The 17,239-nt window shown below is 47.6% G+C and overlaps 1 protein-coding gene across 1 annotated transcript in view; it reads right to left on the bottom strand.

Moving 5' to 3' along the window:
* The window catches only part of LOC142588844 (phospholipid-transporting ATPase ABCA3-like), a 125,278-nt gene that overhangs the window by 18,662 nt on the left and 89,377 nt on the right, over positions 1–17,239 (bottom strand). The window contains exons 11-16 of the mRNA XM_075700663.1: positions 15,408–15,561; positions 12,277–12,402; positions 10,666–10,923; positions 8,810–9,066; positions 6,430–6,591; positions 4,598–4,756 (exon numbers count right to left, since the gene is read on the bottom strand). Of these exons, the coding sequence (XP_075556778.1) occupies positions 4,598–4,756; positions 6,430–6,591; positions 8,810–9,066; positions 10,666–10,923; positions 12,277–12,402; positions 15,408–15,561 (1,116 nt within the window). The remainder of the gene's footprint in view (positions 1–4,597; positions 4,757–6,429; positions 6,592–8,809; positions 9,067–10,665; positions 10,924–12,276; positions 12,403–15,407; positions 15,562–17,239) is intronic.

The following is a 17,239-nucleotide window of genomic DNA, read 5'->3' as shown; positions in this document are numbered from 1 at the left end:
TTGTGTGGTCTCCCGAATGTGAATCTGCGTTCGCCCATCTGAAGCGCGCTCTCACATCTGAACCAGTACTACGCCATTTTGATGAAGCTGCTCCTACCCTCCTGCATACGGATGCTAGTTGTTACGGAATTGGTGGCATTCTCCTACAGCGAGACGACACTTTAGGTGAGAGGGTCGTCGCATACGCAAGTCGCGTTCTGACAAACACCGAAAAGAACTACACCATCACGGAGCAGGAATGCCTAGCTGTCATTTGGTCTGTGCAGAAGTTTCTACCTTATCTACACGGCCGCCACTTCACGATCGTTACAGACCATCTGCATTATGCTGGCTTTCAACGCTGAACAATTTGTCTGGATGACTTGGTCAGTGGATTCTTCGTCTGCAAGAATACGACTTTACTATTATCTACAAGTGCGAAAAAAAAACACCAAGATGCAGACGCGCTTTCTCGCTGTCCGCTACCTGCGACACCATGTAATGGACCTCCAACTACCATCCGTGACAAGCTTTCGCACGATCCTTCCTCACATGCTTTCTTGTTGGCCAGTGTCGACAAGATGCCTCCACACGACAACAAATCCTTCCAATTTCATCAACTTGCCGAGTCTTACTGTCGGCGCATCATAGACCACCTTCAAGGAGCTTCCCGCCCGCCTAACGCCCGCCTTCGTCGGCAGCTGACACAATTTAAGATTGACAACCGCGTCCTATACCGTCATGTCTATCACCCTGATGGTCAACGCTGGGTTCCTGTCCTGCCACGCTCTCTACGTGCTCATGTCCTGCAGGCTTCTTACGACGACATGACTGCTGGTCACCTTGGTTTCCAGAAAACCTATGACCGCATCAAAAGTCGCTTCTACTGGCCTGGATTGTCCGCCAGCGTAGCGAAGTATGTCGCTTCCTGCGCCCTATGACAGCGTTGAAAGCTCCCCACATCAGCTCCAAGCGGACAACTGCAACCGGTTCCTTGTCCGTCGCAACCGTATGAGGTCGTTGGCGTTGACCTGTATGGTCCTCTTCCTGTGACTCTCACCGGTAAACGATGGATTGTGACATCCGTTGATCACTTGACACGCTACGCCGAAACAACTTGTGTGAGTTCTGCCTCAGCCTCTGAAGTTGCTGCATTCATACTTCAATCCTTAATACTGCGTCACGGTGCTCCTCGCATCCTCCTGAGCGACCGTGGAAAAGCATTCCTCTCGCAACTACAAGACGAAGTACTCAGAGCCTCCGGAACCACCCACAAAACTACCTCCAGTTACCATCCGCAAACGAACGGCCTCACAGAGCGATTTCATCGCACGCTGTCAGACATGCTAGCCATGTACATCGACCCGGATCACAGAAACTGGGACGCAATTTTGCCATTCTTGACTTTTGCATACAATACCGCCGTTCAACGCACGACCGGTTACTCGCCATTCTACCTTGTTTATGGTCGTTCGCCCTCTTCCTGTCTTGACGTCTCTTTCTTCGCGCGAACTGTCCATCAATGTCCTTCCTCCTGCGAAGAATATGTGTCCCGCATTCTGCGTTGTCGCCAGCTCGCCCGCATCAACACTGAAGCACGGCAACAGGACCGCAAGCAGCATTACAACGCCTCTCATCGCGTCGTGATCGCCACCAAGATTCGCCACCAAGATTCGCCACCAAGATTCGCCACCAAGATTCGCCACCAAGATCATCATCTGGATATTGGACAAAGAATTCTTCATCATTGGCCAGATGATCGCCACCAAGATCATCATCTGGATATTCAGGGTGCGTGCTTCGCCTTGTTTTCGCCGTGCGCGGTGATCCCGATTCCCATCATCCGAGCAAAAGGACAATACTCTCCAGGAACCCCGATTATACCGTCAATGAAGTCGGTTAGTTTCACACTAAAAGGAAAGGAGCTTAAGCATAGATTTTAGCGCATATGTTGGAATATATTTGAACGCGAGCTTTCGTGAATCGGGTAATTAGACGCCGTAAAATTGTTAATCTTCTGGAACACCTTTCGCAGCGTAGACATACGTGCATGCCCACCTGGCAAGACGCGCAGACCCCGTACCACGTGGCACATGCGAATGTGGCCGACACTGTCCCTGAGATCAGCTGTTTTTATTGCATCATGTGCGGAAGCGGCTAAGTTTACTATTGCGCAAACTCCAGGAGTGACCCACTTTCTGCAGCTGAGTTTACTATAGTGCATTATTGGCAGGACTGGCCCGCTTCGGCTGAGTAACCGAGTAAAATCCAAGCTTCAGCAAAAATTTCTCGCATTTCGGCCTTCCAATTCCTGATGGGCGCAGGTTCGAGTTTGATGGTATACATTTACCACGTCTGAGATGCGCGCTCTCTCAAATGCGACGCTGCTGCTCGGATCGACAAATGTACTCCCGAGCTATGCCTTAACTGAACGTTGAACGACATGCTAAATTGAACTCCGATTGTGTTATGCGTGATGCAACAGCGGCCCCATCTGTGCACGTGACACATGCATGATCGAGTAATGGTTTCTTTCCTTTGGACAACCTACGTACACTAAGGTAAGGTTCGTGGGCAGTTCGGTTGCAAAGATATGAACGATTTGAGTACACCATATGCTTTTGTTACCATGCAATTTTTGCAAGCGACCCCTCTCTGGCCGGTTTTAAACACGTCTCACGTCAGGAACAATTAGCGCCATTGAAAACTTGAGACAAAAAAAGGAAAGTGGGACTCCTAATCCTCCTCCTCCGCTCCACACTCTCCATTAACCCGAACTGCCGACCGGACGACAATCCGGGCCTCAGCCATACTGGGACGCGTCGCCTATGCCTGACCAACTGGGGCCAAACTGACGATCCAGTACACAGCTGAACACAATGATATCCCACCGGTGCGCATGGTCCAAGTCGTTGGCAACAACCGGGAAGTCTGCCTTCGACACCTTCGCAACCGCGAAGGTGTCAATGAGACCTGAAACCCACTGCTCACCTACCCAGTGGTACCCGATGCCTCGAGACAAAGGGACACCACTGCGGTGATATTACGAAAGTTTAAAGCTCTATACATATGTACTGGTACGAATTCATATGTATTGCCATTTTTCTTCGCAGTAAATACATATAAACGAATCATTAAGTACACGCAGCCGCGCATGGACACGGAGACAGAAGCAGACAACTACGACCGTACGGAACAAGCATCTCTGGTTTTCTGACTCAACGCGTGATATGGTATGCTTGGGGGAGCATTGAAGCATCAACACAGATGCAGTGTAGGTCAAGTGTTCTGTTGTATTAAAGAGTCTGAATATCTCTGTATGAATGGCGACAATCGTCTTAGTTTTAGACACATCCTTTAGACGAATATGCCGTATGTTGACAATCCAACGTGAGCAGATCGATTTAGCAAGCTGGCACCGCCACGCTTTACCCCTTGTAATTGCTAACGCTGACAGTAATTCAGGCAGTCGCTGACCTGAAAACTGTTCTAACATTCCTGTTGGTCATAGCATATGCTACTGCGCATTGACTGTAATACTGTATGACTTTGCCACGGCTGCTTGCAACGTATTTACGTACAATCAGCTTCAGTTGAAACGCAAACTAAACATAACTGACCAGCTTGCCCATGTCGAGTAATATTACATGCCACTGGGACGTGCAGTGGCATGTAATAACAGTGGTGTGGGCTGGGACTCCGCATTGAATAACTTGAAGTATACATGTTGTAAAGTCTGGATAAAGTCGGTGTTACAGATGGAGAGGAATCTGAAAACGCCACAAACGCATTTAAATATCAATCGAATTGTTCGCGTTTGAACGAGTGCTTATCTTGCTTCCGTTGGGTTCAGGTATACTAAACACTGGTGATGGTCTTCTTAACAAGACCATAAAAAAACGTGCACTCGGACTAGTTAGCCTGGCATTATATCCGTCATTAAACTCGGTGCGTGATGAGCCTAGACACCGCAGTATTTGCATACTGTAGTTTTGTACACATCCTCCTCCACTCATCATTATTTCCTGTTAAACCTTATGTATTGCCTTTGTCCTCGCAAGAGAGAGGTGACAATTAGAAGCCATGAGACCGTCCGCGTATCGCCGGCTACCGCTGCTAGTTCGGTAGCTCGTGGACACGCCACCTCATGTAGCTGACCACATTGTGTTCGATTTGCGTCACTTTTCCGAGTTTGGTGGCGAGTGAACAAGGCTTACGGGTAGAAGCCCAAACGTTTAAGAATTTTTACGCAACCCCATTTTGGTCGGCGTTCTTGTTTTCTCCCTATTACACCGTTACTTCCCGACCAGACGAGATTTCGTGAAACCCTTGATTTCCTTTGGCAGGTAACTTGTATAGGTAGATAACGTATATTTGTTGCATCAACAGTATTCGGGCACAATTTGTTGTTTCACTATCCATTTCTGTAGAAAACAGAGCCGCCCACCGGCTCGTCTGTAGAAGTAGTACACACGGGGCTACATATATGCCGAATCGTTGTGTCAACGTTGTCCTATATGTGAGCTATATACAATGTCCCGGAAGGGTTCCCGAAGGAAAAAAAAAAAGCTTCGTTCGAAAATAGAAAAAAACACAACGAGAAATGGGCAACACTCACGCTTGAAGGCTGCTCAACAATAGAGGCGGTGCCAATGTAGGCGTTGCCGGCGTGCGGCGCGATCTCTCCCGTCAGGATCCGAAACGTCGTGGTCTTTCCCGCCCCGTTGACGCCGAGGAGACCGAAACACTCGCCCGAGCGCACGGTGAAGCACAGCCCCTGCGCGCGGGTGAGCGCCGAAACACGACGATAAATGCCCGAACGCTCGTCAGTACCCGATTTCGTAAGTGGCATACTCTGCCTGCAAAGCAGCATCAAGTTTGGCACAAAAAATTAATACAGGGAACGCTCGTGTCTGCGAGAGGGGGGCAAGTTTAACGGTATACCCATCACACCTAGCGCAACCAGCGTGGGTACGAAGAGTACACAATGAGGATCTCCAAAAATGGCGTCCTTTTGGCTTTAAGCGGCTCTGTGACTTCGCAAAATAGGGTCACCTTCAACAACATATTGCGCTCTAAATTCACCGATTCGCAATGACTATACACGTATGGGCTCCATAAGTTCATTCATCACGTAAGTATACACAGGTGCAAATAAGTGGTGGGGATGGCAGGATAGAAGCTGCACAACGGCAGCTTGACTGGTTTCCGCCTCTACGTGAGAACCAGTGCCTCGTTGCCCAGATGTGCTTAGAAGATGACGAGTGCTTGAAAATGCAGACAATCATTTATAAATATATTACGGCACAAGAGAGCCCGAAGCCACAAACACGAGAGTTGGACGAATAAATGTCCTAACCATGGGTGTGTGTTCTGGCCGGCATTGGAGACAGTGTACGTTGACAACTGAGGAGGCAGCTTGGACACCAAATAACTAAACGCTCCTGGAAGTAGTCTCTGCAGCGTGACGCCGCCTCGCGCCTATCGCTGTGTTTTAGCACTTTGCATGTGCGAACCTATTGAAAAACATAACGTAGCTAGCACTAAGCGCGTACGAAACGGTGACTACGTTTCCTGTACGCAGGCGACCTTCCCGTTAACTTTCGGAGCCTTCTGCTCAGCCGCCATGTTGTTTGGGCAACAAAGTAGATCGCATTGTTTTAGAGACCTTTTCTCCATGGGCGCTGCCACATTGCGTAGGCAATGGCGCCATCTATGGGCAGTCGGCATGCTGGCTTGGGCGAGCATTGCCTCCGAGATCGCGCGCGCTGGCACGTTTTGCTTTGGCCGTCCCATTCGGCGCGCACGCCCAGCTGCTGCGAGGTGGCGTCGTTAGCCGAGGGCCTTTACAATCCTGTAATGTGCGCCTAATAATACATCTAAAGCAGAATAAATTGGTCTTATTATGCATCACTCCCGAAATGTAGCGCTATTTGTGGGCACGACACTTGCACAACCCCCGCAAACAGTTTCACTTAGCTGTAATTTCGCGTACCAACTTTGTGTATTTTAGATGCTCTAACAGATGCACTTTACAGAACTGCGATATCGCTTCTTATTCGTTTACAGATTTGCCCACTCTCTATCTCGTTTTTTTTTTGTCTTTAGATTGCAAATTTCTGGCAGTTCTAGTAGAACATTCCAAGCTCCGAAATCAAAAAGCTGCTTCCCACAGATGTATCTGTTAAATGCAGCACATTTCATTCAATTTGGCTCTGTCATTGTCTAAGGGTAACATTTCTTCGTTTCAAGAGCATTCGAATGGAAACGTAGGAATCGACGGTGGGGTAAGGCTTCCTTTAAACTCAGTGGTCCATTTCAGGGGTCAGCATCCCGGTCGCTTTCCAAAGCAGTAATAAAGTCTATCGCCACCACCACCAAGGCAGTAAACTGAATTCTATTTGAATCGACTCTGCATCTTCAGGACGAAAGGACGCTGTAGGTACTTGCCCGAAGCACTACGTTGCTCTCAAAGTAGCCGTACGACCTGTGCAGACGACGAACGACCATCACGGGCCACGTGGTTCCTGGCGTGACTGGCAGTTTTCCCGACACGACACCCTCAACCACATTGTTCTCCTCCTGCACGTCGCTGTCTATCGAGCCGTGACGCTGCCAGGAGAAAAAAAAGAAGGGAAAAAGGTAAAACAATCTAAACAGCAAGAATCAAAAGTTGCGTACGGTTATCGGTAGTTGACACTAAATCGTAGGTCGGTAAACAAGCGGATCCTCTCACAGGCTTACCATTATTTTTTGTGCTTTATGTACTCACTAGTACTACATGCGCACTCACACTCGGCGGTACTCACCCACGTTTCCGCTCACGCTCACCAACATTCACTCGCGTTCACATTCGCTTCCAATAACATCACCTACCGGCACACACTGACGCACGCTCATACATGCGTCCACTCCCCACTCGTATACACTCACCCACATACATGCTGTCGTCCGATCACACTTGCTGACAGTCAGTGACGTTCACACGTCATCTCGAAAACATCACTGACTTGCGTTCGTGCGCACGTTAAACGGTGCTCAAAGCCATTCATCTCACCGATGTGAAATGAACATGTGGTGCGAACAAGTGATATGGATAAGATCGGGGTTTTAGCAAGTAAAACCATAAAGGCTTGTTAAGGTTCAGTAACAAAGAGAGAATCAAAAGCATTAGGAGAGAGGATTGCGCCACGCGATTCGCGCCAAATGCATCCGTGCAACGCGTTATCGTCTAGTCAGGCGAGTGGTATCTTTTAGTGCTCCGGCTGTGCGGGCGCAACTAATACGGTAGATCCACGACCGGCTTTATTACTCGTGCCAAGTAATAAAGCCGGTCGTGGGTAGATCAGCCGAACAAGGGCAGATCGATTAAACGCTACCGGAAACCAGACATTCCCGGCCAGCACGCTGTCTGTCGGAGGTTACGCGATCTTCCTGCAAGGCGTGCGGTGGGTTTTAGAGCTCCCACTGTGCGAGCACAACTAATATCGAAGGTCAGCCGAACAAGGGCAAATCTATTAAAAGCTATCGGGAACCAAACATTCCCGGCCAATACGCTGTCTTTCGGAAGTCACGTGATCGTCTGGTCAGGCACGCGGTGGGGTTTAGCGCTCCAGCCGCGCGGGCAGAGCTGTTACACCAGTGCAGCCGCACAAGTGTACATCGATAAAAACTGCCGGGAAGCAAACATTCCCCGCCAATACCCTGTCTCTCACAGGTCACGTGATCGTCCAATCAGGCGCGCGGTGCGATTTAGCGCTTCAGCTATGCGGGCCGAGCTATTACGGCAGAGCAGCCGAACAAATGCACATCAGCTAAAAGCTGCCAGGAAGCAAACATTCCCGGCCAATACGCTGTGTCCCAGAGGCCACGTGATCGTCCCGTTAGGTGCGAGGTGGGATTTAGCGCTCCAGCTGTGCGGGCAGATCGATTTACGCCAGAGAAGCCGCACATGTGCAGATCAATTGAAAGCTGCCGGAAACCAAACATTCCCGTCCAATACGCAGTCTCCGAGGTCACGTGTTGCGCCCATACTGCGAGGGGAAAAAGCGAAGGGAATGGCTACACGGGACAGTTCGCTTTCCAAGGCTGGCAGGATGACGTAATGCCGCTCTCTCGTAGTTTATTCCCTTCTTCGATGCCGGCGAGCCATGAGGGTCTACAAGACTATTTCCCACGATTCGACGCGCACGGGAGCCCAGAAGGAAAGCCGGCACGACGTCAGAGGAGGTTGGCTTGCCGAGGCTAGCAGCCCGACGTCACGGTCCGCTCCCATTTATTCCCCTTTCCTCTTAGGGAAAAACGGGAAGCTTCCGAGGGTGTCTCGTTTGTAAACAGCGAAATAGTCTACAATGTGTCTACACGATCTTTTTTGTCTTTTTCAAGTACATATAGTGTATCCTGCAGCCGTTTCGGATGCCAGCGCGGCACAGCCAACTGAGGTATTTAGTCGTTTTCTAACCGTATCTCCCAAAGGCAAATTTCGTGCGGAATTTGCCTCGAATGCGTTAAATTATGGGGTCTTGCGTGCCATAACCATCATCTGATTATGAGGTACGCCGTAGTGGGGGACTACGGAATAATTTGGACCACCTAGGTCTCTTTAACGTGCAGCTAAATCTAAGCACGCGGGTGTCTTCGCATTTAGCCCCCATCGAAATGCGGCCACCGTGGCCGGGATTCCATCCCGCGACCTCGTGCTTAGCAGCCCAAGACCACAGCCTCTAAGCAACCACGGCGGGTAGTTGCCTTGAATAAACCAAGCAAGCAAGCAAGCAAGCAAGCAAGCAAGCAAGGGAGCAAGCAAGCGAGATAAGCAACGGGGCGCAACCTTCTTCCCGTCCGGCGCGGCTCGGTCTGCAGCATTGGCGGCGGTATACTGCGGTGCCGCCTGCGCCGCCTGGTACGCCTCGTTGTCGAGCGCCGTCAGCTCCCGCTCGAGTTGCTTCCTGATGAATTCGAACAAGAGCAGCAGGAAGAACACCGCGGCGCCCTGAAACGACAGCGCAACGACCTCGTAGTAGGCCGAGTACGGGTGCTTGTCGAACGGGTGGATCAGGTAGCTGGTCCGGTTGGCACTGTACATGTCTGCGGGAGAAGAAGACTCTCTTATCGCACACGCATACAGTGCGTGTCTATACTATACTCGTGCCAAAATTTAAATAATGTGTATGTGTGCACGTGCTACGTAGCTGGACGGAAGCAAGATAATAATGTTCGCCGCTAGTTGTAACAAGTCAGAGTATATCTTGTTATTTCTCCCAATTACATGATTGGTTCGTAATTATTCAACTGCTCGAATACTACGTCCAGAGCCAAAAGAGTAATGATGAAATTGTACGCCGTCTTCAACATAACTCCCGATCGAGCTTTTTATCCCTCAGTAGACTCTAAATTAAGAGCTTTGTTTTTTTTTTCCAAGCTTGAAACAAAGCCCCCAAAAAATACGAAAGAGGAACCGATCCGACTGCGTACTGAACAAGTGAAAACTGGATCGTGGAATTTTTCAGGATGATGTACAATTTTCTCAATGATATTTTTGCTCTGAATATTTCAGCAGCTGATTAACGTTTGATAACTCATTATGTAATTGGGCCAAATGCGAAAAATAGTCTGAATTGCTCCAAGCGGCGGCAAAAAACGTTACCTAGGTTTTTTCCACCCACGTGGCACATGCACAGTTTAAAATTTTTGGCTCAAGTTACGCGCGAAACATGGCATATCTGAGCGGGAAATTCGTCATGCGGGAATCTGCCCGGCGCTTAAAGATTCGTAACTCTGCACCAGAAGCTCATATCGCAATCTTGCAACGCACACCTGTTAGAGAAAGTAAAGCGGGTTTGCAAGAGGTTACCTCGAAAATTAGTCGTATGCTCCAGAGGGGCAGATAATACATCAAGGTGGTCTGCTTTAGATGTCTCAAAAGCTGCAGTGTATTGAATTGTGACAGCCTTTTTTATTGCCGACTTCAGAGCAGAAAACCTGTTACTCAATTTTTAACACATTGATAAAAAATTTACGACACAAATTAAAACAAAACTATGATGATGATGATGATGATGATGATGGGAGTTTAGTGGCGCAAGGGCCAGAAGTGGCCAAAGAGCGCCAAGGCTGTGAACAAATTGGTCACTAGATCATCACCTTCTTCCTCGCAAATGCAACAACACTCGTCAAACTCGATGCAGCTGACGAGGGGCGAAACGATTTTCCCCGTTGCCGTGCACTTTATAGACAGTAGCCCTCATCATCATCATCATCTTCATCAGCCTAGTTACGCCCACTGCAGGGCAAAGGCCTCTCCCATACTTCTCCAACTACCCCGGTCATGTACTAATTGTGGCCATGTTGTCCCTGTAAACGTCTTAATGTCATCCGCCCACCTAACTTTCTGCCGCCCCCTGCTACGCATCCCTTCCCTTGGAATCCAGTCCGTAACCCTTAGTGACCATCGGTTATCTTCCCTCCTCATTACATGTCCGGCCCATGCCCATTTCTTTTTCTTGATTTCAACTAAGATGTCGTTTACCCGCGTTTGTTGCCTCACCCAATCTGCTCTTGTTGTATTCATATAGGAGGTTATATATAGACAGTAGCCCTACCCAGCCACAAAGATTTATAACTACTCTTCCACGCGTCGTCGCATGTAGTAAGTAGTACACGGAGCGGAGCGATGTCGATACTCACGCTCGCAGCACCGCTTGAGCGAGAGCTTCGTCTCGGTGACCTTGATGTTGCACTGGCTCTCCAGCTCGGCTCCCCCGAGCTGGCACACCGAGCTCTCGGCGGCCAGCTGCAGCACCTTGGTCATGGCGCGCGAGTAGGAGCAAGAGGGCAGCAGCCGCACGGCCTGGCGCGCCGTGCCGATGACGAAAGACACGGCGGCGCTGTTCACTTCTTCTGCGTAGTGCTCCATGAACACCTCGCCCAGGCAGCCGACGGACGCTGGGCCCAGAGATGTGCGCGCGCGCGATCCAACGCAGCCCCACCGTCACAAGGTGGCGTTCGAGATGCACGCCCTAGCGACGCTTGTCTCCTAGACGCAGTAACAGATCGCGGAGGCTACCACGGTTTTCCGAGAGACGGCGTGCGGCTGAAGCGATTGCGGAGCCGGACAGTCGTCCTGGCCACCCTGCCCGCCGAGTTTCGTTTACTTGTCATAATTAGTTAGTTCGCAGTGAACTTGTAAACGTTGCAGAATTCCCGTCTGCTGTCAATACATGGACATCTACGGAGGTAGTATGGCAATAGAAAAAGGCTGTATCTCTTCTTTAATCCTAACTATACCGAAACAAATTACATGATAATTATCCACTAAGACGACTATAAAATTACGCCGAGTTTCGTTTACTTTTTGTAGCTACGTAGTTGACAGTGAAGTTATGCAAATATCGTGGAATTCGCGTCTGCTGTCAATACATGGGCAGCACACGGACAATACACGGACAGTCCTGTGTTTGTCCGCTGGAATAAAACTCTAGTCCTTCCGAGTTTCATTCAGTTAATTAACTAGGAAATATGCTCAATCGCAAATTACCAACAAACGTGCTTTGTTTCGTGTCCTCCTTCTGACTGCGCCCCGGTCAACGCATATCGTCGCTCGCGTCGATGCTCGGTGTAACGGCCACCTGCCTCTAAACGGCGCTCCGTCGCAGCTGCATTGTATTGTATTGTATTGTATTGTATTGTATTGTATTGTATTGTATTGTATTGGGTTTTATGGCGCATAAGCAACTCAGGCTATCATGCGCGAAACACATGGCATGATTTATTTCAAAAATTGGGTATCCTCAGCGAAAGTCCTTGTCCGGACAAGGACTCCGAGGAGCCCAACAAATCAAATGGAGACCTCAGCCTTCTTCTCAGGACTGAGAAAATGGGTGAGCTGCATCATAAGATGCGTGAAAAAACTGGGTAAGAATTTTTAGTATTAGTAGTTCTGTGATAGATTTCGCAGCTGCGTCGACTGCACCTGAGTCTTTAGAGCGGCGTCGTAAAAGCATTTCGGCGGTCGCTCTGTGCATGTATGGCGTAGTGCGTGACGTAGTACATGACGTAGTGCGCGACGTAGTGCGTGACGTAGTGCGTGACGTAGTGCGATCCTGATATTTCGGTGTATTTGGCATAAATGACACATACATAATTATATGTATAGTTACATACGAACAAAACTCTATACCAACATAATTTACACCACCATAATAGCTTCGCTAGTCAACCACCTTCAAAGGGTGGAATGGCTTCTTAACTTCTTTTTAAAAAAATAGGACAGATGGGTGCTGGTGATTTGAAGCTCACATAAGATGAACGTGACGATGGCGAGCGTGGAACAGCCTTGTCCCGGGTTATCGAACAGGAACGACGCCAGGTAGATGCACGGAAGCGCCGCGTATCCGTGCAGCAGGTTCAGCGAGAAGATAAGGCCTGTGAAAAATAGGTAAAGGTTGTTACAGCAAAGACTTTCAAATTTAAAAAAAAAATTACCAGTGGTAGATAGCACAATTCTAGTCAATGAATTGGTCTGCTCGAAGCGGCGGACATTTCTTGCGCCAGAAATTGAAATGGATAATCGACTAATAGCGACATTGTCTAACGAAAATTTTAACTAATTACCTCGTGGCACATAATGCAATTTACAAATCCTAGCGGGTGAGTCTGCAATGCACATCCAACCGCCGTCGTTGCCAGTGTCTATGGTATTGGGCTGCTGAGCACGAGGTCGCGGGATCGCATCCCGGCCACGGCGGCCGCATTTCGAAGGGGGAGAAATGCGAAAACACCCTTGTACTTAGATTTAGGTGCACATTAAAGATCCCCAGGTGGTCGAAATTTCCGGAGTCCATCTCTACGGCGTGCCTGATAATCATAAAGTGGTTTTGGCACGTAAAACCTCTTAATTTCATTTAATGCACATCCACTTGTAAATGATTGTGTGGATGACACCATTTACGCGATATGCGCTGTCAAACCTGCAGTAAAAATGCACTGTCGTTCCACTCACTTTCTTAACAAACGTCATTTTATACAATGAGGCACAAAAGTAACTGGAACGCCAAAGCATTTCTCCGCAAAGCTCGAGAATAAATATCTCGAAACTGGTGTCATCCTGAGAATTCGTTCTGAGTGGATCCGCCTTGCCGGCTCCCCGCATAGAATATTTAAATTGCAATATGTGCCATAAGGTAGTTAGATAACAATTTAATCAGTAACTTTTTGTTAAGTGGTCGATTAAGCATATCAATTTTTTTGTGCATGTCCGCCTCTTCGACTACTTACGGAATGGAATTATGCTAACTGCCACAGGGAATCTAAAAAAAAAAAAAACATATTGAACTTGTTCGCCGAAACAACCGGCATATCGTTGGATGCTTCGTGCTACAGACCACAATTGTTTACTTAGATATTAATAAATATTAATGTTATTGAGTCATTGCTCGGTGCAAGACTAGCTTACTGCATGCAAAATAACCTTAATGTTATTGCCAATTCTACATCGAGAGAGACTCGTCTAATCGCATTGCGCACCCTAGGCGAACGGTTTTCTACATTCTGACTCCAAATCAAAGTTTATTTACTCGTGAGTAAATACTTGCACAGCGTATGCATTCAGAAGGAGATCCCACAGTACACGACTGGTAGGGGACCCGTTGTTAAAAAGTTTAGTGCAGATAAATGCAAGTAATGGCAAGAAGACAGGGCAACGTATCTAGTCGTAACAATGTAAACGGTAAATATACAGGGGGATCATTTGTAAGCCTTACGGAATATTTAAAAATCACCTGTGGCAGATAGCATGATTCTCATCCACGAGTTCGAAGAGGTGCACATTGCTAGCACGAGAAATCGAAATACGTATTCAAATAATTTTTTTAAAAATCAATAATTAACTTCTTAGTTAATTGCCTCACGGCACATATTGCAATTTACGAATTGTGGCTAGTGAGCTTGCAATACGTATCCACTTGAAGTTAATTTCAAGGATGACACCAGTTTCGAGATACTATTTATTAAAGTGTGGAACGAAATACATGGGCGTTCCAGTGATTCTTGTGGTTCAGTGCATGAAAGGACGTTTTGCTAAAAAATAAGTGGAACAACAGTGAATATTTAGGGCAAGTTTGATGGCGCAATCTCCGAACTGGCGTCACTCTGGAAATCCGTTACAAGTTGATGATAGCAGTATAGAAAGAAAGTGTGGCTTTATGAGCGAAGTATACCGTGTTCCATTGTGCAACTGTGGTCGCCATGATGAAAGTTATCAAAATTGTGCTCGAATTTCGTGTTTTATGGTGCATACAAGAACATACAATTTATACGAAAACTACTCCAAAAAATATTGGTGTTTACGAATACCGACTATTCGATTGGACGACCAAATCGATGAGTGCAATACGGGGCGTTTTTTTCTTCTTTATTCTTACAGAACTAAAATATATAATACCCAGGGTACGTAGCACAAACCTAATTATTGAATTATATTACTCTCAGAGGCAGGCACTAGAAATCAAAACGAATATTTGACTAATTCACAAAGATTCACTAATTAAGTTCTAAACTAGTTAACTTACAGTTGATATTGCAATTTACGAATTGTAGCCGATGACTTCAAAAGACGTATGTGCTTGGAACAAATTCTGAGGATGACACCAGTTTCCAGATACGCATTACAAAAATTTGAGACGAGAAGCATTGCTGTTCCAGTAAATTTAGAGCTTCAGTGCATAAAAAACGCATTGTGTTAAAGAAGTCTGTGAGAAACACCGCATTTTTAATGCAAGTTTGACAGCGCTTATTTCAAAACTGGTGCTTGATTCTAAATTCCTACCAAGAGGGTGTGGTTTATAAAGTCACTGGCTTCAATGGGTGAACTGCAATATTCGCGCTAAATTCATTGTTAGTAAGATTATAATTTTTTATTATTCAATTTTATGCATTTTTATTTGCTGTATGTTAACTAACGTCCGCCTCTTCTAGAAATGCAGGTGAATGGGTAAACTTGCGCTACATGCCACATGTGATTTAACATTTCGTTTACCGTTAAAAAAAAAAAAAAACTCAGTATATTCAATTCATTTTTCGATGTTTTCACCCGTTAGCACACCTACCCCAGCGACCAGGTCACGTCCTCGAGCAGTCTTCGGGTCCCAGGAGGATATAGTAGAATATATTCTAGCACACTCTATAATAATAATAATAATATTTGGGGTTTTACGTGCCACAACCACTTTCTGATTATGAGGCACGCCGTAGTGGAGGACTCCGGAAATTTTGACCACCTGGGGTTCTTTAACGTGCACCTAAATCTAAGCACACGGGTGTTTTCGCGTTTCGCCCCCATCGAAATGCGGCCGCCGTGGCCGGGATTCGATCCCGCGACCATAGTAGAATATATTCTAGCACACTCTATAGAGATACACGCGGTGACTCACTGATGTCGGTGACGGAGAGCGCGCCAGCCTGGAACAGCCACAGCGGAGGGAGCACGCAAAGGGCGGTGACGATGTAAAAGAGGAAGTCGAAGACGAAGTTGAGGACCCAGTAGAGGAACGTGCTCAGGCCCGTCAGCAGGTGCAGGTGCTTCACCTGCGAATGGCGACGACGCAATGGTTCGGGCCTGTGCGTGGAACATAATTTGGTCTTCTTTTTTCTTTTTAATGTTCCACCACATCGACGATATAGCGCAGCAGTTGCCCGCTTAGACAACACGGTCGCCGATACAGTTGCAGGAACTCTTAAGGTCCACGGCGCAACTAGAACCATGACAAAAGCGAGCGATATTAGGTGGAAAAGGAACAGTGACATAGTGACCATGCCGAGGAGCTTTAATGAGTCAGAAACATGACAAGCCGCTGCTTCAAAGTGTTTGGCAGATAAAGAACGAAGAGCAGAACACAATGACCCGGACTCAGTTCATAAGCGGAAAGTTTGGACAGCTTGGGATTAATTTCTATAGGTCAACTTTTGATACAAACACCGTATACGCTGCTCGGACAGTTTGGACAAGCCGCAACGAGCTCCGGAAGCACTTACATGTCCTTTGAAGCTGAGGCCTATGCTTCGTGTCGTACACCTAATCCCCGTCTACGATATCTGCCGAAACAGGGGTTTGCTGAGCTGCACCGGCGTCATGCATATCCATTGTAATCCCGGAGGCAACAGAGGCAGCTGAGGCAAGCAATGGACGCGTCGCCACGTGATGAAACATGGCGGCGCCCACGGGATCACCGCGAAAGGAGTCTATACGCTCTGCCATGGTACGACACGACAGACGGCTGGAACGTTGATCTCTCTTCATGACTACCGTGGAGTCTTCATATTTTTTCTTCATGATTGATGGTTTTGATACAAAGTTTACCGAGCCTAGCTAACAGTTCCGTTTCAATAATATTTGATTAGAATATGAAATGCGAATGCGGCGAATGTATTTATTTAGCAAAGGTTTATAAGCCAATAAAGGATCAGATGAAAGCCAGGGGTACGCGTGTCCACATACATGTTCTGTTCGTGCTTGGTTATCGTGAGCTACGTATATAAAGTGTGTACGGAGTCACATACGAACTCGCCCAAGCCGTTAGATATCAAAGGCCAGCTGAAACAAAAATTATGGCCCTAGTTACACATAGTGTAAACAGAACAGCCTTCGTGAGAAAATGTTACGTTTGTAACACGAGGGAATGCGTGACAGAAATCGTTGTTGCGCCCGAAATGCGAAGCATTGATTGCGATAGCAAATTATTATACAGCTATACCAAATAAAGGTAGCACTTTTATCAGCTGCATAAAATGCTGTAAGCATGCGCATTTGTTTTCTAAAATTAATTAATACGCACGTTGTCGCGCGCACAATGGCACACATGAACCCATCGCACTCGATCACCGCGGGCACTCGTTGTCAGAATGCTGGCGCGATGGAGAGTGCCAGAAGCGGCGAGTGAATTGTCCTTCGTGCTGCCTCTCGCTCCAACGCGAACTGTTCGCACTTTCCAGCGCCTATAGGTGGCGCGGAGAACGTTTCAATATGGCGGGGAATAGAGGTGATGGAGGCGATACGAAAGCGTGCGCATCTCCAGAAGCAGGAGGCTTACGGGCCTCTGGTATCTCTAAGCGCGATCCCTGACATTGCTAAGGAAACGCTGATATGCGCTGTAGCGGGAGAGGCTACGTTTAACACTCGCCATATAATATGGTGTGAAGTGCAAGAGACTACAAGCGCGGCTGTCCAGGTCGAGTGGCTCTGCCTGCAGACAAGCGGCGTGAGAGG

This window comes from Dermacentor variabilis, chromosome 7, assembly GCF_050947875.1.
Source record: "Dermacentor variabilis isolate Ectoservices chromosome 7, ASM5094787v1, whole genome shotgun sequence".
Lineage (NCBI taxonomy): Eukaryota > Metazoa > Arthropoda > Arachnida > Ixodida > Ixodidae > Dermacentor > Dermacentor variabilis.
This window is presented reverse-complemented; position numbering and strand designations above follow the sequence as displayed.